This window comes from Necator americanus, chromosome III (genome assembly GCF_031761385.1).
Source record: "Necator americanus strain Aroian chromosome III, whole genome shotgun sequence".
NCBI classification, from domain to species: domain Eukaryota; kingdom Metazoa; phylum Nematoda; class Chromadorea; order Rhabditida; family Ancylostomatidae; genus Necator; species Necator americanus.
In genome coordinates, this window is record NC_087373.1 from 24,483,774 (window position 1) to 24,507,757 (window position 23,984).

General features: G+C 41.4%; 2 protein-coding genes across 3 annotated transcripts; one reads left to right on the plus strand and one right to left on the minus strand.

The window, feature by feature from the left end:
- Positions 1-4,285: 4,285 nt before the first annotated feature.
- Positions 4,286-5,292, minus strand: RB195_010773 (uncharacterized protein; the record flags this gene model as incomplete). Its single annotated transcript, XM_064191917.1, has 4 exons — positions 4,286-4,311; positions 4,364-4,427; positions 4,775-4,870; positions 5,248-5,292. 4 exons carry the CDS (start codon positions 5,290-5,292, stop codon positions 4,286-4,288), a joined length of 231 nt encoding a protein of 76 aa, XP_064049500.1.
- A 762-nt stretch (positions 5,293-6,054) lies between these two features.
- RB195_010774 (uncharacterized protein) lies at positions 6,055-22,386 on the plus strand (the record flags this gene model as incomplete). Of its 2 annotated transcripts, XM_064191919.1 has the most annotated exons (12): positions 6,055-6,094; positions 7,330-7,437; positions 11,630-11,724; positions 13,898-14,031; positions 15,620-15,771; positions 18,222-18,321; positions 19,360-19,528; positions 20,732-20,839; positions 20,894-20,994; positions 21,266-21,413; positions 21,517-21,660; positions 22,291-22,386. In XM_064191919.1, the coding sequence occupies 12 exons, from the start codon at positions 6,055-6,057 to the stop codon at positions 22,384-22,386; spliced, it is 1,395 nt and encodes a 464-aa protein (XP_064049501.1). The 2 variants fall into 2 exon arrangements, with proteins under 2 accessions (XP_064049501.1, XP_064049502.1); XM_064191918.1 differs by lacking the exons at positions 6,055-6,094; positions 7,330-7,437 and having other exon boundaries at positions 11,683-11,724.
- Between the last annotated feature and the right edge of the window lie 1,598 nt (positions 22,387-23,984).

Sequence of the window (23,984 nt, forward strand, 5' to 3'; positions counted from 1 at the left end):
ACGGATCTTTTTCATATTCTGCATGCTAATGTTGCATTGATATGAAAATCATTTTCGCGAAGAGGAAAGTATGACTTGAAAAGCTGTCGGATTTGAAATCATGTACGAGAAAAAGCCGAATTACGGTGACCACAAGAGAGGATGCGGAGTTCCTGCATCGGATTAGTGTCGTTGTCTTCGGTTCATCTTGAATGTACTGAATAAACAAGAAAAATCCATAAAATCACAACAATCATGTTTTTCACTCTTCAGTGTCCCTACGCGACACTTACCGAACATACTTAAAACAATAAGTATCGCGTAGAAACACTGAAAAATCCTCCGTGTGTGGGTTAAGAATTCTTTTTTGCCTAACAGATTTGGACATCGATATGGTTCAACAGAGAAAATATAGGGATAAGCGCCAGTATGCACAGATATGCATTTCCTTTTCTCCTCATTTTCTGAAAAGATGGGATACTATTGATTTTATTTTGTTTGTTTCATTTTGGTAGGAATTTAAAATTTTGGAATATCCAAGTATTGGGGACAGTGAAGGCGACAAAATGACAACAATATTGCAATATTGGTCATGAAATAGTCTTTCAACTTTTCACATAACCGTTGCTTGGGAGAGCGTACGAACGAACGTTTTGTGACGACTCTCAATGCGTACCTTTACGGAAACTACACTTACGGAAACCATGAGAAGAGAAAGAAGCATGCACTGACATTGCATGCGTGATTAATAGATTTACTACAGATTGGTCTGTCCTGATTACCGAAAGAACCCTGGGTCAAAAATCGATACTCGATTTGGTCGAGAGGAAGCTGGAAAAGGGTAAAAAATTGGATGTGTTGTATGCAGTTTTCCAACTGAAACCAGTCCTACTTTCTACGACGGAGCCGATTTACGCATCGCAACCCTATAGAGGATATCTCGAAAACGCACGCTACAGTTCACTTTTTCCTCGATTGGTAAACATGACAGGAAATCTATGTTGATGTATAGGTTGTACTAGATTATAGGGACTGATTATTTTCAAACACACCTTACAATTTCATAGTTTTTTTTTAATCGCACATCGATGATCACCCGTCGTATTCACCGCGAGTATGTTACAGTGTTCAATCGTTCTGGAAGGGTTACAGTTCCCCCGGAGACTCAGAGAACAACTTAACACCGGCCTTGAGGCAAGCGAGAGTTGATGAGTTTGAACAGTTCTCGATTCAGGGAATGCTTACGGGCCCGGCACAGGCGGTTTGTGGCGGCGGAGCGCACACCGCTTCGGCCACTCCCTTGGCAACCTGAGACCCTGGGTTGAGAAGCAGTCCTCCATTCACTCTGTTCCCCAGACCTCGTCTCATCATACAACCAATTGTTTAGGGTCGTCGCCTCCGGTCTTCGGTGGATTGTTTTTTGAGTTTCACCTCCAGCTTCTGGTTCCCGGGAATTGAAAACCTCCCAAAAAGATGCAACGGTGATAGGTGTTTATGTCGAATACACCGACGGATCAAAGTGTGATCAAGAAACTATGAAACTGAGAAGGGTATGCGTGTGTAAAAAATCGTGTGTAAAAGCCAACCTGATGTGCACGCCATTTGTATTGTTTATCGTGTGTACACAGTCTAATCCACACGCGTGTACAGACACTAAAAATTGACAGAAAGGGGTGTTTTTGCTTCTTCGGAAGAGTAAACATGGTTTACGATGAAACATCTCTGTTCTAGACCGGCAGTGGCCAAAGCGTAGACCCACGGCACCGTTTCAAAGTGTAAGTACCCATTTCAGCTCGGGAGTACACAAGTGTTCATCACACCTCCAACTCTTTTAAACTCACGACTACGAGATTTTAACAGCCATTCGGGTGGAAAGTTGGAAGTAACGAAAGTAATGAAACATTTGAAGGGGTTCTTATTTTTTAGTGTAGTAGATATAGAAACTTGAGGGAGCGTCATATTCAGGGCCAGAAAACAGGTCATAGTTGTTTAGTGTGGAATGTAGAGATTCTCACATCCGGGCATAATATCATTGACAGAGTAATTTCAACGTCCGAGTCAAAAGGACTTGATGTCCAGTACACTGTGTTCGAAGTGGCGTGGTAGAGTTACAGACAACGAGCGAAGCGGAACTCTCGGTTACTGTATTGGATTGTATTGCATTGGATTGGACGCTAGTACGGATTTCATGTGGAGTATTCGTCTGGGGGATAGTAGATTAATTAGAGGGGGATGATTCCGTCCATTTCTTCCTAATTGCCGTAAAAAACGGCCCGGAAGATGCGGCACATGCAAAAGGCTGGCACGCTCCAATCGAACTCGCTGCAGAAAATAGCGCGCCGGAAAGTTCGAAGCCGTATCTTCCGGGCTGTTTTTTACGGCAATTAGGAAGAAATGGATGGAATCACCCTTCTCTCCTTAATCTACGATCCCGTATACGAATACTCCATCTGAAATCCGTACCACCTCAGATTCGTGGGGTGATGCCTTTAAGTCCCATCTCGATCGCAGCCTTCAGTGCCACAGCGCACACCTCGAGCGCAAAGATTGCGCATCTGCACCTAATTTCGTTATGTTTTGACCCCACCATATCAATTTGAGAATTTAACCCAGGAAGATGGATAGGGTCGCGAGTACGGGTCAGAAGGATACTATTGAAATATCAAGGATGAGCTGTCGCAGCGCCTTCTCAAATTACCTGAGTATCCGTGGCAGTTCCAACTCTTCCCAAACTCATGGATACGTGATTTTAGCTGTCATTCCCGGAACAGTGAAACATGTGAATTCTACATTCTTCTCACTGCAGTTAATCAGTGAATACTAACATCTGACCTGGAAAGGAAAAAGAATTGAAAATTGCACTGGAATTTTTCAGAGGCTCAAAGAGACAGAAAGGTAGCTTTGTTCAGAATGCTCGGAGTGGGGAAAAACACGTACGATAGCAGATCTAAGACCTTTGACTAAGTTCCGCAACAAATGAGAATGCATCGAGTGGGACATGGCAGAGGAGAGTGAGAGAGGAGCTCAGTGAAAAAGGTTAGAAAAAAGATGAGATGAATCAGCGCGAGAGGGGAATCATTCGTAAGTGGGCCTAGAACATCTGTTTACGTGGAAAGAAACCGCTGTGACAAATTTGAAGCTCTGCTATTTTGCGCGCACTATATGATACTTCTACGCAGTATCCATATTTAAAAAATTTAAGAAAGAACTTAGATTTTATTGGGGCTGGAGGAGTACAGTACTTTATTCAGAGCCATGGTGGTGATTCCACACAGTTGCAACTCGGATCGGCGTGCACAGACGCCGATCCACGCTGTCAGCATGTTTCCAAGGAAGAAATGTTGTTACTTGGAAGTAACACCAAAGAATTGTTAGGAAGGGTATGGCTTCTGTTGTTTTCAAGAGCTGAACGGAAATTTAAAATAAGCTTTTGAAACGACGCTTCAATCCAAACTCGATATTTCCAATATTTAGTTTTTTTGGTTGCGTTACTTTTATTAATACTAATCAATAACAATTTAATAATTATACCTATGATTACTTCATGGCATTTTTCGTTTTGGATTTTTTTAATATTTTTCTTAATATTGATCCGTTTCAAGAGTTTTCCTTTTCATTTTTTTTTCTTTCGAAGAATCTGAAGCTTGTGAAAAGTGAACGATTATTTGGGAAAAAGTAGTTTTTTTTTCGTTGTGTTAGTGTAGAGTTATACTATGATCCATTTCCAGTTTGTCGGAGTGAGAATTACAAGTTTGACGACATCTCACACATGATTTTTCGTATGGATTTTCCTTCGCCTGGGAAGTTTTGCACTTATCGGCTCTGCTGCTCTACAACATGCAACTGCCAGAATTTGGCTGTTTCAAATTTATAAAATACATCCATACATCTAAAAGTAAGGGTTGATAGATTCCCGAAGTGAAGTTACAAAACGGGAGATTTACATTAGAAAACAAAATTCGCAATATGTGATTCCGTGCAAATCTCAGTTTTTGTCTTGCCAAACAAAAAGTGAACTTCTAATACAAAATGAACGTTATCAAGCTACTTCTTCAAACAACCATGCGAAAATTTGTGATAACGCTGGAAATCGAACCACATTTTCGTCAATGTCATGTAGCATCGGACGTTGAGTTTCAGCTACTGTAAGATTTGTGTCTGCGACATTTTTCGTGCTATATACCTGTAATGTGCCTTCATGTAAATATTCAAACAGTGTGATGGTTACCTGTGAATTAACTTCTTACATCTCATTTAATGCCACAGTTTCTGCAACCAAGTTCACCGCCCATTCCGCAATAAACAATTATTTCACAGAAATTAGGTACTGCTCTACAATCACAATGTCTGTTGCCAGTTGTCACAATAGGCAAGAAAAACAAACCGACAGAGCCCTTCCAGCGATTTGATCTCACCGTATCGCAGTTGGAAACGAGCTGGTATAAATTCTAAAAAATTGCTCCGAAATCAAAAGTTCTGAATCTGCCCCTTCATTTTTATTCGCTGACTACCCTTCATAATTGACTTAAAGTAACAGAAAAGTAGTGTTGCAGTAGAATGTTATTGAAGTAGCGTTGAAAACAGAGAGCAATGTTTAAGATCTTCCTGTGGCTTATATACCGCTACGTTCAATGTTATTGTCTCGCTCGTTGTCAACTATTAAATAAAAGCCCTAATGTTCTAGAATACGTCTCGCTATAACCGTTGTGTCATGCTTTTGAGTTAGCTGAATACGTAGATGTTTTCGCTACCTGGAATATCACTTACAGCTACTGATTGACCTAATTTTGCTCACCTTGGTTCTCCTCAGAAATCGGTCAATTCGTGTATTCTCCTTGTAGAGTGACTTCTGAGGAAATTCGAAGGTGGCCTCCAAGAACAACGCGATGATCTAGTAGCACAGTAGAAAGACAATATCAGTCTAAATATCACAGTCATTACTGGTTTCTGGGTGGAATCTAGAGTTGTTAACATACGTTGTAGCGTAAGAGTATGTAAAATTCGTAGGTCCTAAGGAGATACTTCAATCAGGCTGGCAAATTGTTTTTTTTACTTTTTGAAAAAATCTGTCATCTAATAGCACGCCTCTTTTCTTGGGGGCTCAGGGAAAAACTAGGTAGTTCTGGGGCTTTTTAGCCAAAGGTATGTATTTGTGTTCAAGCCAAAGGTATATCACTGCTGTTTCGGCTGCGCCGGGAGTTTCTGCAGAATATTGCTACCGGAAACGAAAGTTGGGTCCTCTGTGACAAGAACACTCGGGGTGACTACCGGCTTCACCAAAACTTCCAATGGCAGCCAGAACCGAATCAACATCAACGGAAAGCTCTCCTTTGCTTCCTCTGGGACAATTACGTCAAATCAAATCGTCAAATTCTTCTTCGAGTTACCGAGTCTTCCTCTTCTTTTTAAGTAAGAGGAAACCAAATTTGTAGTCTTTTGTTAGTTACTTCCAAAGACACCCGCGACTTGGAAGCTTATCACGACTTTATCGGGTTAAGACCTCGACTGCAACACAGTGACAGTTACCCCCACTGAAGACAGCTATTAATTGTGACGATGTGATGGTGACATTCGACCGCCGCTGCCAGACTGCAAATCCGCTTTCCCTCTTTATAATACAATCCGTTTGTTTGGTACAAGATCTCTGTGATGTCCCAGGCGTACGCTGGCGTCTTTGTTCGAATGTTGGGTTATAATTAGCTTTTAGAATGCGATAAACGATTGTTCAGTGGTACACCTGATTAAAGGCATCACTCCACGAATCTGAAGTGGTACGGATTTCAGGTGGAGCATTCGTATACGGGGTCGTAGATTATGGGGAGGAGGGTGATTCCGTCCATTTCTTCCTAATTGCCGTAAAACACGGCCCGGAAGATACGGCTTCAGACGTTCTGGCGCACTATTTTCCACAGGGAGTTCGACTGGTGGCACCAGCCTTGTGCGGCGCCGCATCTTCTGGGCCGTTTTTTTACGGCAATTAGGAAGAAATGAACGGAATCACCCCCTCTCCATAGTCTCCCATCCCGTATACGAATACTCCACCTGAAATCTGCACCACCTTAGATTCGTGGGGTGATGCCTTTAATAGCAGACTTTGCCCGCCGATATCTTGCCGGTGAGCACAGTAATATAGTTTAGGCGCCGCACCACACCCTAGCACAATCTATTGTTTCTCGATCGAATAACTATAGTAGAGTCAATGAGGCACAGTGCACTTCCACAAGCGGCTGCGCTCGAAGTGACTCGCTGTATTTTGCGATAGTCCCACCTCAATTCCAACCGTTATCTACCCTTCCCCGTGCTTCATGGGGTGCGGGACAAGAGCTACCCACGATCGGCTGGCTGCTGCTGACCTGCCTTCAACGGAGCACCTCCGCTTAGTCACAGCTGCAGCTCCATTAGCCAGGGAGCCTCCTTGGAACACCTAGACTCCTGCTGCCCTCCCTCCCTATTGCACTCGAACCAATGACGCTCGCGATGTGGGTAAAACTGCTAATTTGGGAGGGAGAGGAGTAAAAAGCGAACTGTCGCAGCAAGCTCTGATATACGAACATGGTAGATTGGTTATCGAAAATAAAGGACGAGAAACTCCACACATATGGATTGTAGCAAAAACATGGTGCAGAGAAAACAATAACATGCATATCTTTTCACTCATCCCATAATTTAAAAAATTTCACACCCTATCTGTATATGAGCTCGCAGCGCATAAGTATGTGTTCGTAACAATATCTTTCAACGAGTTCATGTTCAACTTTCAACTATAACAATTATGCGCACAGTGCCTTTATGGCCAAAATTTCCAGTTATACCGGGTAATCTGTTATATCATCACAAGACATGAATGCAGTGAATATAATACTTAAATTTTCAGCGATCAGTCTTTATTATTTCGCACATATCCCTTAATCCTATCTATTTGAAACCTTATCGCTTCGCTTTTATCCAATCTCTGCATAAAATTAGTATGACAGGTTAAGTGTATTAGTGAGGGACAGAACCATCTGCATCTTCAAGACACCCCTTTAGGTACAGTGCATGCCTGTGAGCCACGTCAGGCGTTGAAGGCCAGTTTTACTTAACTAAATTTGCAGAACGAAATGCATAGAAAGCAGAAAAAGTAGAGAAGAATAGTACGACATCGATCAGTAGAACATTTTTTGAAACATCTCTTGTATTTCCACTGTTTCAATCTAACAACTCAGAACAGGATAATAAACACTTCCGCTCACATTTCTAAACGATATTTCACTCTTGTATACTTTCTAAACAACTCCATTCTATCCAAAGTCTTAGAGAACCTCAATCACCAGGCATTTCCCTTCTTCGTTTCGAAAAGGGCATCGTAAGAGCAGCAGACTCACGAAGTGGAAGAAGTGGACAGGGCATCAGTGAGACGTAGCACAAAAAGAGCGGTCAGGCCACTGTGGCGATTGGGACGCTGTCAGGAGTCGCATGGTATTATCGACGCTCATTGGCCTCTCGGATATGCGGTGGCACATCGTACACATCACATCACACCACTCAACATTGCTCTGATCGAAGTACACTTCAGAGCGCAAAAATCGTTCTTAAAGCACAAAAACTGTTCTTAACAGTCAAATACAGATTGTGAAAAAGCCATATCTCAGGCCATTTTCCATTCTTTTTCTTCGTGGAAAGTACGTGACATGACTTAGCTATTTATTTCCAGTGAACGTGTTTGGAGAATTTGATGAAGTTAAGGCATTCCATAGTTATCTTCCTTTTTCTCTTAGTAGCTTTGACCTACATATTATATATCTTCGAAGACTAATGTTACGTTTGAGAGCCTCTACTGACTCAGCTATTCAATTCTAGTGATGAACTATCGATTGATGAGCTATTGCTTTCCCATATGGGACAGCCATCTGACAGTTAAAGGCATCACCCCACGAATCTGAGGTGGTGCAGATTTCAGGTGGAGTATTCGTATAAGGGATGGGAGACTATGGAGAGGGGGGTGATTCCATCCATTTCTTCCTAATCGAACCTCTTGTACAAAATGTCGTTAAGAAACGGAATCACCCTTCCGTAGTCTCCCATCCTGTATACGAATACTCCACCTGGGACCCTTAAAACTTTTTGTGGCCCTTACTTTACTTTAACTATATTTTTTATATGTTGCATTATGACGCCTAATAATGTGTTGCTTCACTTGAGATCGAAGCGTCACGGAAAGTCGTAATTACGAACCATATCGTGATTCATAAGAGATAAAATGTATAGTCGGATAAAAAGGAAATGAAGCGCGGTGGAGTTGCGTAAGCGATTGCGCTTGAAACGTGTGGAGATAGCGGTTGGAATTGGGGTAGGACCATCGCGAACTGCAGCAATGAACTGTGGTAGAAGGGGACCTTATCCGATCCTAACCTCGACGCTCCACTGCATCGTTTCGAGCGCAATCGCCTACGCAATTGCACCGTGGTCCATGCCGCTTTGATTCTACTATATTTGGAGGGGTACTCAACACTGCTCTAATCGAACTGTACTTTCGGGCGCAAATACAGTTCTTAAGTGAGAAATGCGGATTGCGGAAAGGCCATATTGCAGGCCATTTTCGGTTTCGCTGAAAGTTCTACATAACATGATTCAGCTATTCACCTCCAATAAACCTGTTTCGAGAGTATGGTGTAGTTAAAGTTAAAGTAATTCCGGCTCTATCCTCCTTTTTTTCTTAGTAGTGTTAATGAAAGCCTACAACGAATCTGACACGATGGTGGAATCCAAGGGAAAATCTAGAGCTAGGTTTATGGATTGCGAGATCAGTGGTAGTTCCGCTCATATCTCCTTGATCGTCGTAAGAAACGGCGTGGAAGACATTTTTCGCAGGCACGTGAGCGCCGCGTCCAAGTGCAATCGGTGGAATAACAGTGATGCCTTCTCGGTGGCTTATTCAAGTAACCAATGGTTAGGCTGCTAAGGGACCAGAACCACCAGAACATGTGCATAGGTGGGCATTCTAGCGGAAATAACCAAAGTGGTCCCCATGCCGTTTCTTACGACGACCAGGGAGAGATGAGCGGAACCACCGCAATTACAACCCGATCCCTAGCTCTCCCAGCGCATTCCCTCACCACGTCATATTTGTGGTGTACTGCTTTTAACCTACATGTCATGGATCCTCGAAGAATAAAGCTTAGAGAGTAAAATGTTGGTGGCGGGAGGCACTTTGACGCGACAGAACCGAACTGCCTTCTTACTGTATTTTGTGTCGTCGTGGCGGTTACTTCGATTTTTCCAGTACTGTAATAGCGTGTACTGACCTGCACTCAGGGCGCGAAAACGGTCGTGGAGCACAACAGGCGCAAAGACGTCCATAGAGCAGCCTTTGTTGTGTACTCCTCATATCTGGAGACTAAATTTTTGAGCGTTGATGCGCTCAACACAGTTGGTGTCTTATAGAAATGAAGAATCTTATTATTTATTTTCACAAGTTATTTCCAAAATTAACTCTGCTGTGTCAGAGATGTAGCTCCAGGTGTTGTGTACGGGAGAAAATCGCTCACAACTGAATTGAGTTACTCTGATATATTTCAGAGATCTAGCTCCATCTATCATATCTATCATCGGGGTCGATGATACGTTAATCGTTCTCGTCCTTAGACCATTTCGTTTGCATGATGGCTGTCTCTAACTTGCTGACTCTTCGTGATTTCACTCTGATTACTGCTTGGCTGGAACTTCCGTAGAAGTCGAAGAAGGAATGCCTCGCTGATCGTGGATTGCTGTGGAAGGAGTGACTTTGCCCCAATTGTGGAAGTCCCGTTAAAGTCGCGATGCAGGCGGATGTGCACAGTCTCCATAGAGGCTAACCCAGTGACCCTTTTCAGGCCCACCAACTTGCGAATACAAGTCGGAAATGTGTGAATGAAAGTTGTTGCATGCATGCTTAGTGATCGTGGATTGCTGTGAAATCCATTTCCGGTTCTTTTTCTTTCTTTCTTTGGAAGTATACATGATATGAATTAGTTACTCATTTCTCGTAAGCTTGTTTGGGGTAAAACGTAGCTCAGGGTGGCCACTCGGTGGCGCCCTTATTTCTGAAGGTAAATAAGTGAATCAGTGAGGGCCCTAAGATCTATGCATTAGTCCTAGAGGATCTAGATGAATGAGTAAAAAGTAAGACAGATCGTCCAGAAGGGCCCCACAACTAGATTTTCCCTCTTGCTTGGAAGATTTTGATGAAGTTAAAGCAGTAGTAGTCCCGTCTCTGTCTTCCCTTTTCCATAGTAGCTTTAACGTACATGTCGTGTATGCCCTCGACCTATGTTTAAGTTTTAGGGCTCCTACCGACTCAGCTACTTGTGCTCCATGACCGTTTTCGCGCTCTGAGTGCACGCTATTACAGTACTGGAAGAATAGAAGTAGCCGCCACGATGACACAAAATACAGCAGGAAAGCAGTTCGATTCTGTCGCGTCAGAGTGCCCCCCCTCCAACTACATTTGACCCATCCTTAGGTTTTAGGGCTCTGACTGACTGATCTATTCACTATCAGTGATAAAATCTCGGTTGATGAGCTATTGACTTCTCAAGTGGGAAGGCCACTTGTCTGTTGAGAACGGTTTTTGTGCTCTATGGACGTTTTCTTCCTAATGTTTATACTAATTGATTCCAAACCGAAGTATACGCTGTTTAATTCCTTCACAAAGATGAATTTTGTTTTCATGGACTTCCGGCGTGCACTGCAATGACTCCTTGTGTGCATATTTCATAGCTGTATATTTGCATATTTCATAGCTGTGTTGTATTCATATCTATATTTCGTTACCCACCTTGTGCAACGACACTTTATGCATGATTATTTTTTCGCGTGAAATTTTAGTGCAAAATCTTATGGAGATACTTTGGAATCATTTCATTTTCGTAAAACAGCGAGTTTACGCCCTTTGTATTGAGATTTTTGCTTAGAGAGAGTCTGTAACGTACAAGTCATTGCAAAATGATGTGTACGCACTTCCATCCTTCCAAAAAAAAAAAACTACTGGTAAAGCTTGAAATCAAGTAAGACCGTCATAGGGACCAACGCTTTTGTATAACTTCCAAGTAGGAAATATACACCCACATGTTACATGCTACAAATACAGACAAAATGCAAAGTATAGTCGGGTCAAAACGACATGAAGCACGGTGCAGTTGTTAAGTTGTGTTACGCTCCACCGCACCGCTTCGAGCGTAACCGTCTACGGAGGTGCACGGTGTTTCATGCCGAAGCATTATTTTTTCTATGCGATACATCCACTGGACTGTTATGTGCAATATGTAGTGAAGAGTGCCTAGAAGTAAATTGGCATGTCCAGCAATCTCCAAGTCTTCTCTTCTTGAATCCTTGGCATTTTGAACTGGATTTATGTTTCCTTATTGCCAACGAGGTCTTGGTGAAACTTTATTAGTGGCCTCACGTTTCAGTTGGGAACCTCATTGGGAAACCAAGAAATCATAAGTTAGCGTGAAAAATCTCAAAACCTAGCTTATCTCAGTCTAAGGGTATTTCAGCTGTAAAGGCATGAAGACATAAAGCACATAAATTCTAATTGGGCCCTAAATATTGCCATGAATTTTCATTGTTTTGCATCATGTGACATTTTCTTCGTTCGGGATTAATCTAAATGTCATCTGTTTTGGTTTAGTTCACTTTTTTCTGTTGGTTGTTGCACAATCGAGCCCGAAACTTCTTTGTGGAATGTCTCCTGGATCTGAACACAGTGAAGATGAAGATGTTCTGGTGAGTTAATTTTTATTAGATGTTAGTTGCTATTAACACATGCCGTATAGTCGGCGCGGAGTGTGTATTAAAGGCATCACCCCACGAATCTGAGGTGGTACGGACTTCAGGTGGAGTATTCGTATACGGGGTCGTAGATTATGGAGAGAAAGGAGATTCCGTCCATTTCTCCCTAGTTGCCGTAAAAAGACGGCCCGGAAGATAAGGCTTCGAGCGTTCCGGCGCGCTACTTTCTACAACGAGTTCGAGTTGGAGCGCGCCAGCCTTGTGCACGCGCCGCATCTTTCGGGCCGTTTTTTACGGCAATTAGGAAGAAATGGACGGAATCTTCCTCCTCTCCACAATCTACTATGTCGTATAGGAATACTCCACCTGAAATCCGTACCACCTCAGATTCGTGGGGTGATGCCTTTAAATGGAGGTGGAGCGCCGATTGCGGCATGCGCGACGCACTCACTTGGCTGAAGAAATTCGGTGACGAAATATGCTGTATTATACTACTCATAGCTTGTTACTACTCCCTGGACAGGGATGGACATACATTTGCTTTTTTCACCATATGAAACAAGTATACCACATGCATAGCTAGGAGAAACTGGGACGGCCATCTGTAATGGTGTCAAATTCCTTGGTATTAGTAATAAGTTTGCAATAAACGTCTAAGGTGTTGTTCACGAATGTAATATCGTTTAGCATAGTAAAGCTCTTTTAATTTATTACTTATATGTACGAGATTTCATTGAAGTGTTCTAACTAGATCCGGTAGCGAATGCACTCAAAGATGAGAGTTAGTAAATGAGAATTACTTTCACTATGATACTGGTAGCACTAAAACAGATCTTCAACTACCTGTGAGCTTACTTCCGTCATTGGACCCATTTAAAGGCATCACCCCACGAATCTGAGGTGGTGCAGATTTCAGGTGGAGTATTCGTATAAAGGATGGGAGACTACGAAGATGAGGGTGATTCCGTCCATTTCTTCCTAATTGCCGTAAAAAACGGCCCGGAAGATACGGCTTCATTCGTTTTGGCGCACCATTTTGTACAAGAGGTTCGATTGGAGCACGCCAGTCTTGCGCGGCGCCACATCTTCCGGGCCGTTTTTTACAGCAATTAGCAAGAAATGGACGGAATCACCTCCCTCTCCGTAGTCTCCCATCCCGTATACGAATACTCCACCTGGAATCTGCACCACCTCAGATTCGTGGGGTGATGCCTTTAAAGAGAATTCTAGCCACTAATAATACGTGGATCGAGTAGGGGCAGGCACAACGTTGTTGTGGTGAAAGAGCGATGTTGTTATTGTGGTCAACATTGCAAGTAACCTAGCTGGTCAAAATTTGATGTGGATCTACTATACAGTAAGAACAGTATTTGTATTGACGCAGCAGTAGTTTTGTTGTAACACTGCAGAGACGGATCGAGGTTATCGCGTTGTTACAAAACGAGAGTCAAGAAATTCTTCGGGAATCTATCGATAGTTACCTTGCTTCGAACTGCGTCCGCCAAATTTTCCTACCCAATTTTGAACTTCGAAAAAATCTCCTCTTAGGTGTTACATATATCTGCGGAACACTTGATGGATGCAAAATTACATAGTAACATTAAAACTACACCGATGTTAGAGCAGCCAGTATTATTAGGGAATAATGAAAAATCTCCTCTTAGGTGAAAAAATGAAAATGGAATCCCTTTAAATAACTTCATATGTGAGGGATATTTCTTCTAGTTGATGTGTTTTTGATGCTTTTTGCATCTTATTTCATTCATTATTCGAACGACGTTTGTTCGCATGTGTCCATTTCCAACACTTCAAATTATTATCACATGTGTTGAAGCCCATTTGTGATGGTGAAACTTGCGCTACCATGGCTAAGAATTCCAAATCACATGTAGTAGAGTCAAAACGGCATGAAGCTCCAACTGCTATCTCCACCACGCCGCTTCGAGTGAAGCCGCCCACGGAACTGCACCGTGCTTCGTGTCGTTTTCACGCAGCTATAACTTAACACTGTGCCCTCTTAAAGATTATCCATGATTGTCTCAAGTCCAAGTCATAAATGCTGGTACTTGAACATTCCTAGTGTTTTTGTAGTGCTTAGTTTCTCGTGCACTTCAGTATTTTTTCACAGTCCTTCCTGCAAAATATAAATATATAGTTTCCGTTTTAGGATGTGTTTTCGAGGTTCGACAGTTCGACAAGGGATGAATATATACTTACAAGAGCTCGAGATTTGTGTGCCCATTATTTAGGAGGAGCGTGGGAGCATGTGGATATATCGAAGTTCTCATTATCTAAGATGAGGTGAATACGTTTTCAATGGTTTTTGTTCTTGGCATACCTTGAACGACTTGTCCAGTTAGCAAGTGTAGGGCAGAATAATAGTTATTTTATCCTCGATAAATCACACTAGCATTGTTCTTCCTCAATGATAGCTTATACAAAATACAAGCATATATCTCTTAATTAAGTAATGCTTTTTTGTCATTGTCTGAAGTATATGAGTGCGATGTCATTCTGCTTTTAACCTCATCGGATTATCTAGATTATGACTATGTTTTCAACGGTCCGAAGACTCCTGAACTCGGTTTCCACATTTGTTGTGTTGTTGTGACGATTCTGATTAGTAGTTTGAAAAACTACTAATCACAACACAACGCTTTTTCAGAATCGTCACAAATTAACTTTTTCATCGTCACAACACAACGCTTAATCAAAATCGTCACAACAGGACTTTTTCAAACTACTAATCAGAATTAGTAGTTTGAAAAAGATCAATGGATGTACTATTAGTGTAACCAATCGTACTGTGTCAGTTGAAGAGTTCATTGACGAAACTAATTCCTCTGAAATGATCTAGTTTGTCTTTTCGTTCATTGCAAAGGTCCCAATGATGTCTAAAACTATTTTGATGGACATATAAACACATCACACACTTCCACACTTGTGAGAGACCTCTGAACCTTCTGCCGATGTTTTTTGCATTTGTAGAAAATCGAGTAATGGTCTGGAAGTGCGTGTTGGGGTGCTTTCAGCAACGAAGTAATGCGTTGAGAGAGGATTGAACGAAAGACATTCTACATCAATCTTCGCTTCATATCTGATCAGATGGCAAAATGGGGGTTACCTCGTTTGAATATTACCAGCACATGATTGTCCTGCTGTTCTTAAATCAGTCATTGGAGTGTAGATAGCGCAAGGGCTATATAATCTGCACTGCTATATAGAAGGAATTTCTCCTATATTGCAAAAGGTTGCTGTCAAACTCAAGACATGATACGCTCAATGTCGAGGCGGAACATCGACCCCTTGATAACCATTGTTCACTTTGTCACGCTGAAGTGTACGTATGCCCATCAAAGTCGCTTGTTTACGTAGATATAAACATTTACGAAAGTTTTTTGCTTAGGATATAAATTAGAAAGGCAAACTGATTGTGGATGACACACTTTGACAAAGTTGTAGACAATCCGCAGTAACATGCAACACAGTAAGCAAGTGAGTCAAGGGAGAATGACTGTGGCAGGATGTCAACAAATCGCGGATTCTGGCATACGGCTTCGTCTTCTGCGCGCTGGTTCGCTTCTTCCCCTTCCACAGTAGATGTAATGTGGTGAGCTACTTTCTTAGCTCGCATTAACACCAAAAATAAGCAAAATGTGCGTATTTGATTTTACGGTTCAAAGCTGTAGTGATGACAACTCGCTACCGCTACCAGCATCTCTGATTTTCGCGGATTTTGATAGTCAGGTCAAAAAGACTTGAAGCTCTTTTTTTTTTCGTAAAGTGGCAAACATTCGTGTTTATGATCATGAACATAAATCCAAACTAAATAAGTGTTGGTTAGATGGTGGATGCTGTTTCTGCCTTTTCGATACCTCAGTATTTTCAGTGGAGGTCTAACAAACTTGGTGTTTCGGTGTTCACTTGCTCCCGAAGTTCCCATCATGGGGATTGAGCCAAGGACAGTACTACTTCGAATTCAAACAGGGACGGACACTTTGCAACTGATGAAAGAAGTTGCCATTTTCACGTCCTTAAATGGTTTGTATTTGTTTAGCTATGAACTTTTCTCTGTTTCATGGGGTCATTCCAAATTAATAACTATGATGACAGAAGCGATGATCAGGAAAAAGTTAAGGGGAAGGAAGAGTGTGTGTGATTAATTCTTTTCTCGCTTTATTTGAGGTATATGACTTAGGATTCCACCTAAGTTTTATCTTTAGAATTCTTTAAATCCAGATATATATATATATATATATATATAAAAAAAAAATATATATATATATATATATATATATATATACTGCCGAAAGTTCTCATTCAACGGAACGCAACTTTTTTTTACAAGAAAGTGCAGCAATGTTTTAAGTGATTATGTTGCAATTTCCATGGTTTTAATTGGTAAAGTGGATAAAGTGCTTGGCGTTGATCAATCTCTACGATGCTGCGCTAGCGCGTTTGACTTAGATTCAGAATCGTTAAAGATTTATGAACGCGCTTGCAGCCTTACATTGACTTCCAATGCCGGGCCGTTGTGTTAACTCAGTGTTTTTTTTTAAATCCTCCACGATAAGTCTAGTGCTAAATCATCGACCACGAAGGCGTGGAAGGCTTGGTTGGGACTGGGACGGGTTCGAACCAGTTATCGATCGTGCACTCACAGCGGAATCTCATACCGGCTGTGCTACACCGACTTCTTATTGCTTTATTGACCGAGAAATCAGAAACATTTCCACTTATTTTAGGCTGTGAAAAATGTCTCAAAGAAAAAGTTAAGTCTTCGGGGAAACAAATCCAGTTGTGAAATTTGTGGAACGTGTCCCAAACCGAGAAACGCCGGTTTTTTGGATGCGAGATAACATTTTTCAAACGACATATTTTTCGCACATCAACGTAAGCAGACGATCACAGTGTGTCTTCAAGAATCTTTCTTGAAAATACCTCGCATTTGCCTCTTCGGTTATATCAAATATTTTCCGAACAGCTTTGCTAAAAAAAAAAACATTCTTCATCTTCATTAAATTCATTCCTAACTGTCTCTTAATCGAGAATTGTCTGCCTTAAGTATTACACGTGAGAAAAAAAAACACTTCTAGACTTTTGAAGGAGTTCGAACTGAACTCGGCTCGTTTTCTTTTCTTTACAGTTTCTTTCTTCTATCATACGGTAATCGCATGGGGTATTTCAGAGGTGTTTATTGCGGTGTTGAATTAATGAAAATAGACATGTCGAGATTATAGTTTCTCGCGGTCAGTTTCCTAGAAATGTCTTTAATATGTTTCTTAGCTTACTTTTCTTTCATGTATTTGGAACGCGTCGACTGTCCCATTCAACATTGTTCTCTTTTTATAGGTGAGCACATTTGTAGCGATGAGTTCTTAACTTGGCGGCTTTTTAACCTAGTTGTGACCTTTTCATAAATCAGATAGGTCTTCAACGTTTGAGACAGTTAAAGGCAGCGCATCGCGAAACCGACGATGTGGTGGTCTATGGACAAATGTAGAGTTTGAGGTGTAGATTACTCTTAAGAGCGCGGCTCCATTTGATTTCTCTTCAGCGGCTTCCAAAACGGAGTTTAATTCTACGAGAAACGTGAAAATGCACCATTTGCATTTGCATTTATTGAAGTAAAATCATCTAATGGGCTGCTGAGTGAACCGGAGCATAAACAAAGATGGGTTTTAACTTATTTCATAGAGGAAATCGTCTTCCACACCGTTTTTCAGGACGATTAGGGAAAAATGAGCTGGATCACACTAATACTCGTAATCTACATCCCGAACTCTATATTTGCCCATAGATGCTTCAGTTTCGTGATACACTGCTTTCAAGGTTTGTTTCGTAGAGCAGAAATAGAGCTTTCTGAGGTAGCACACCTATCGGAACTCAAAAACGTTTTTCAAACTTTATACATTGGGAAAGAAGTGTTAGAAAGTGCCTTTAGCTATTGTGTCTCAATAATTCTTCATTCATGGGCGGGTGTAGTGTAGCGGTTAGAGGTTCCGCTTCCTGCACGATCGATCGCAGATTCGAATCCGCCTTAGTGCTCACCAAGCCTTTCAATCCTCCGAGGTCGATAAATTGGACCAGACTTGTCTGGGAGGATTAAAAAAAACACTGACTTGACACATCGGCTTGCCTCCGCAAGTTATTGTATGGGCCAGTTACACGTTCGTAAACCTCAAACGGTTCTGAATTGAAGTGAACGTGATTGGCGCATCCCAATCGTGGCGGATTGATTAACGCAAGACACTTTATCCTTCACTTTATCCTTTAATTCTTCATCCTCAGTGTTCATCCGACCTCCAGGGAAACGAGAAAGAGAACTAATATCCTTTTGAGCTCCTTCTTCTGAAGGTTTATCTATTTAAATTTGTCGCCATCTCCTGATCCGTTTTCATAACGGAATTGTCATTTTCTAATTTTATCTGTCATTCCATTCCTTTCAAAGTTTTCAACAAATTTCGCACTACTTCAGAATCGGTTTTCAGCTCATGGAGTCGGCCCGAAGCTGTTAGGTATATTTCCTGGGGGGAGAATTGAGGAGTACCTTCCCAGTCGAATGCTCTCAAAGGAAGAGATGTACGGCAAGTAAGTTGTAACATTAACAGAATTTCTGGTTAAGGCTCTCCACAATAGTTGCAGTTCTGCGCCTATCATTTGTAATATTTATATTTCTCGCTGCAAATGACGAGCTAGAAACCCTTTTCCAGTAATTGGGGAAAATGTGAAACTTCTAAATCCACAAGCGTCAAGTTTGGGGTGTTTGTAAACAATAGAGATATGTCGCAAGATACTGATCTTGACTTTTTGCCGCAGAAGCGCCGCTTACGTTGGAATACGCTGACTACAGATATGATGGCCTTTTACAAAAAAATATCTAATCTGGTACGTTGGTACGCCACGTAGGCACGCCGTAAGCTCTGTCAAGCGCTCTCAAAAACTTGTTTAAAAAAATAAAGGGAATTCATGTTTTTGGGTGCAGTTTTGATCTCCGAGCAAAACCGTTAGTAAAAATAAAAGGATAAAGGACAACATTTCTGGCGTTAATCAATCCGCTTGGGATGCGCTCCCACGTTCACTTCAATTCAGAATTGTTTGAGATTTACGAACGTGTATCTGCCCTATACAATGACTTGCGGGGGCCAGCCGATGATCAAGTCAGTGTTTTTATCCTCCCAGACAAGTCCAATTTATCGACCCCGGAGGGATGAAAGGCTTGGTGAGCACTGGGGCGGATTCGAACCCTCGACCGTGTGGCTACAACGGACCTCTAACCGACTGCGCCACACCCGCCCCGTTAGTAAAAATAGATAACTTCAATTTTTTTTTCATCAAACGTGTAATAGTAGTATTCGTATTTATCACATGTAGAAACCAAACCTGCCAAGTTCCCAGACTATAGACCAAAAGTGAGCTAAAGTCAATAAATTCGTTGCTACCAATGACTTAATCAATACAGTGTTACGAAAAGAAGACTGCAATCTGGCGCGGTCGCAATGTGTCCTTAGGAAGGTTTGTTCCGAATTGGTTCAAAATGGAGCTGGCAATTAAGTGATCAGACGCTCAGAAGAACGGGCAGACAAGACAACATCCTTCGAAAACTATTAAATGAATTATTCTTCCTAGATTCGTCGCTTCTGTGGCAGCTTTGAATGCACAAATTAACAACATCGAAATGCCTTTACCGAAGTCTCCTCAAATGGTTCCTCTATGTCGAATTTGGCTTGCCAAATACGTAAAAAATGGAGGTGGACCCATTGTCTTGGAGAACACAGCTGTAGGCGGTCATGTAGAAGTCAGTCTCTTTCTCTTGATAAGCTTTCGTAACAGTTGAAAAAAAAATCAACTGCTGCTGAAATGCTCATACTTGTCGTGTGACTTGGGTAATTTGTATGTTATGCGTCTAATATTTGCTTCTATAATCGGGTCTAAACGACATGAAACACGGACAGTTGCGTAAGCTGGTGCGCTCTTAGTGGTGCGGTGGACGTAGCGGTTGGGACCAAGTAGAGCTAGCACCATTCTTCGCTACAAAGCCATGGTCCCACTTCGATTCCAGCCACTGTCTCCACCGCACGGCTACGTGCGCAGCCGCTTACGCAACTGTCCGTGCTTCATGTCGTTTTGATCCAAATATACATACAAAAATATGCAGTTTACAACTTTTCGTAACTTCTATAAATCCAAATGGAACCTTTCAAACTGGGAATTATCGGAACCCCAATAGTTCTAATGTTTGTCTTCTAGTTCTCTGTATGGATGTATTTTGTTTTTACATTTGTGAATTAACGAGTTACATGAAAGATTAATGACCGCATACCTCTTCATTGGCCCCGTAAGTGTGGTAAGATATCTGAAACAGGTTATATCTAGGTTAAAAAATCTAGGTTAATGTTAAGGTAGGTAAAATCACTTACTCAGTAAGACCTTGCTCTGGTCTGGCTGAGGCATTGTATCACTTCCATTTGAATGTTGAAGTTGTTTGAAGTTCACGCACCTTTTCTAAGTAAATCAGCTGTATCGGAATGAATGTTTGACACACAAGACACCTTTTGTTGAAAAATTGGACAGATTCTTGCTGCAAACGATGACGAACCCATGATGGATGGGATGTTGAGGCTTGTTTACAATACCACAAACTCACAAAAGTTTTTCTACAAACTAATGTTGTAACGACTCTTTTGATTGTAAATTTGTGACAATTATCTGACATAGATTCTTCAAATATCTTCATTTTCCTTGAAAGTACAAGTGAAACTTAATGCTCACTACTGAAATTCGTTTACAGAAAGTTGAGGACAAAAAGAGACCTACCGTTGAAACTGCAACCATTTCCCTGGAACTCATTACTTCCTGAGAAAGGGAAATATTTTACAACATTTAAAGGTTCCTTTCATCATTCTCCGCATTTCCAACTCGAAGAAAAAATGATGAATGAAACCGTCGCGAATCAGTTTTGGAGAATTTGTTATGTGAGATAGAGTGTGGAATATTGCAGTTTCCGGATGTCCTGACCATTGAGCAGCTCGAGGAAGAAATCAACGAAGTAGAACGGTTCTTGGAAAGCCAGCAGTGTCCTTCAGTTTTCTGCCACAACGATCTTGTGGTTGGTCGTTCATGTTTTCTTCTGTAATGTCTTTCCCAAAGAACTTACGTTTAGCCTTCAAACGTCCTTCTACGGGACGCCAAAGAAAAAAATTTCAAGAAAGATGAGGACAGATTGGTTATAATCGACTTTGAATTTGGCTGTTACAATCACAGGTATTTATGTTAATTCATGGTCAACTCAAGTCTGGTTCATATTTCTCAGTTCTTTGCAGCTCTAGTAGCGATAGAGGTTAACGTTCTAATGCGTATACTAGAATGTTGGAGTATAGTGTTTTGTGAGATGTGGACTAAATAGTGCATATGATTCGCTTTTATGTATGAATGTCAAAGCATATTCAGTCAATGGAAGACATGCTTTACAGAAAGAAAAAGGATCACTTACGACATCTGGAATAGCATGGTAATCTGACTGAAACAGTTGTAGGGCATATGAAATCGCAAACAATATCGTTGAACATGGCATGACATATAATCTCACTACACATCCTTTCTATGGGATAGATATTCAGTCAATGGAAGACAAAGATTTCTGTCGAAGATTTTGCAGCGCATACTTGGATCAGTTGTATAAGGTGACCCTACTGTATTGTCTTACCGTTTCATTTTATCATACCTCATCCTATCCTTACAAGCAGTGGAGCGCATGAATTCGTCCTAGGTTCTCTTTAATTGCAGAATTATGGAACCCCTTCGGAACTGCAAAGACATTCTTTGACAGGAAGACGGGAGGAGGATCTCGAGCGGCTAATAGCCGAAGCTAGACGTTATATGCCTCTTCCACATCTGTTCTGGGGAATCTGGAATATCTTATGTGTGCAGGTAACCTCATTACCTCTTGTTGTATAGTTAGGTCAAAATGAAATGAAGCAAGGACCGTTGCGTCGTTGCACAAGCTGCCGCGCTCGGAAGCGGTGCGGTGGAGACAGCGGTTGGAATCGAGGTGGGACCATGGCGAACTGCAGCGGTGATTGGCGGCAGCGAGGATCCTTACACGATCCCAACCGCTACGCTCCAATGCGTACGATGTCATTGGCTATAATTGTATAAAAAATGGTTACCTGGTTTTTGTTTATGTAGTGGGAGTCCATTCATTTATCACTACGTCTCAAAAGAACTTCAATGATTTTACTGGTTGCTATTTGCTTTCCTTGTATCTTTCTACGATAGGTGTAGTTATTCTTGAATGAGAGTCGTTCTTTTCCATTTAGCTGAATCATTTCACATTTGAACGCTTCTAATCATACGTATGTGGTTTGGACGTATAGTATGACAGCGTCGTCCTTCTGTAATTCCTGTCGAAACGATTCTTTTGACCGTTTGACTCTCTTTTTATGACTTTTGGTAGCTATGTAAAGAAGTAAGAAATGCTCGTTGTTCATTTTTCTCGTGTAAGTAACGAAGATCAGAAAGTCGATACATTATTTTGTTAACGTCAGCATATTTTTTTAGGAACTCGGTGTGATTGACGGGATTGACTTTTTGACACACGCTAAGGATCGGCTAGTCATGTATTTTAAGTTCAAGTCTAACTTATATAAATACTAATTTCGCTTACCTCACATAAGACCTACTTCGTAACTTGTTTTAACCACACTGGTAGTGTTATTAGCTCAAAGGCTCCTTTGTTGAAGCAGTTCGCCCCTAGCTTTTAACATTCTCTCATGCGCTCTTCTACTGCCACTACGGATTCGCCTGTGATATGCAACTTGGGGTAAAGTCACATGAACATTCCCACTTCTCTTTTGTTTTGTTATGGCTAACAGTTATTATGCTTGGCTGTTTGAAATCCTTCTATTGTACTTTCCAAAGCTACTTCGTATATTGTATGCATTGTTATTTGATGTTATTTTTGATTTACGTATGTCGTAAATGCTGTTGTTACACAAAAACATTGTTCGTTTTTCCATACAAGCACAGTTCCCCAGATTTCTTAGCTTGCTATTCTTACTTACGAGTGTCAGAGGAGGAGATTTCATACTAAGAAATCCTAGATTGTCTACAAAGTTCAGCTATTTTAGTTTTTTTTTCACTTTTTTGCTCAATTTTTTGGAATAACCTATTAGTTTTGCGAGTTGCGATGTTTTCTTTTGTTTTGCCGTGCGTTCTTGTTCTTTTAATATGTTCCCCCACATTTTTTTGCATTAAAGAAAACGCGCAGTTGAACTTGAACTAGTTGTGTTCGAATGCTCCACTGCAATGCATTTCATAGGCAAATGGAAGGTTGACACAAAATAGCAAGCGAGTCCGAGTTACTGTTGAAATATCAACAAGAATCACAGAGGTAGCAGGATTCCTTTCTTGAATCCCTTCGTTATTTTACAGTTTTTGGACTGACTGAAATAGTAAAATCTTGTCTGTTTAGTTTGCTAAGGAATGAAAATTAGGAGTGAGCGAGTGTTCAAAGGAAGTTTTGAAGAATAATTGATAAAACTGACGATTTTGGAATCTCTATATGAAAAGATACGGTTTGCTGTGTAGATTACCTTATGAGCGCGTTCACGCTAACCTTCATTACCTGCTCCGAAAAACAGCACAGGAAGAGGCCTTTTTCAATTTTTCTACGGGGCACCTTGTAACCTAACACATCTGCAGTGCAAGCGTAGTCCCAGGCCTGGTAACGAGCGGAAGAGTCAGGGTCAGCAGCCCAGTGATTGTCTGCTCGCGGCGCATTGTTAAGTGCCTCGTAAGGAAATTCGGACGCCAATGCCATTTCTCACACTGTTTTTGTGGACAACTGGAGGCATTTGAGCGTGATCGCACTCGTGTTCGTGACTTACATATCTAACTCTATTCTTTCGCGGAAAAATGCCAACATCGCCAGTTCTGTGGTATGCTGCACTTGTGGAAGTTTTTAAGATGCGTTAATATTACAGATTCATAACCTTTGTGCTGAACACCACTGATTTTTCTGTTGCATAGAATAGTTACTGAAGATGTTGGTAGGTGTGGCTTCAATGTAGCTCGGACAAGTGCATCGTCCGAGTCCTTACACAGATCGCATTCCCTATAAGATCTAATGCGAGCGTCTTAGATTTGTATCTCAGCGAAAACATCCGAAGAGTGAACTAAAAGCTCCTATTTATCGACTTCTAGAAGATGTATCGCGTTTACGTTTTCATTTCGGAGAAAACACGTCTTGAACA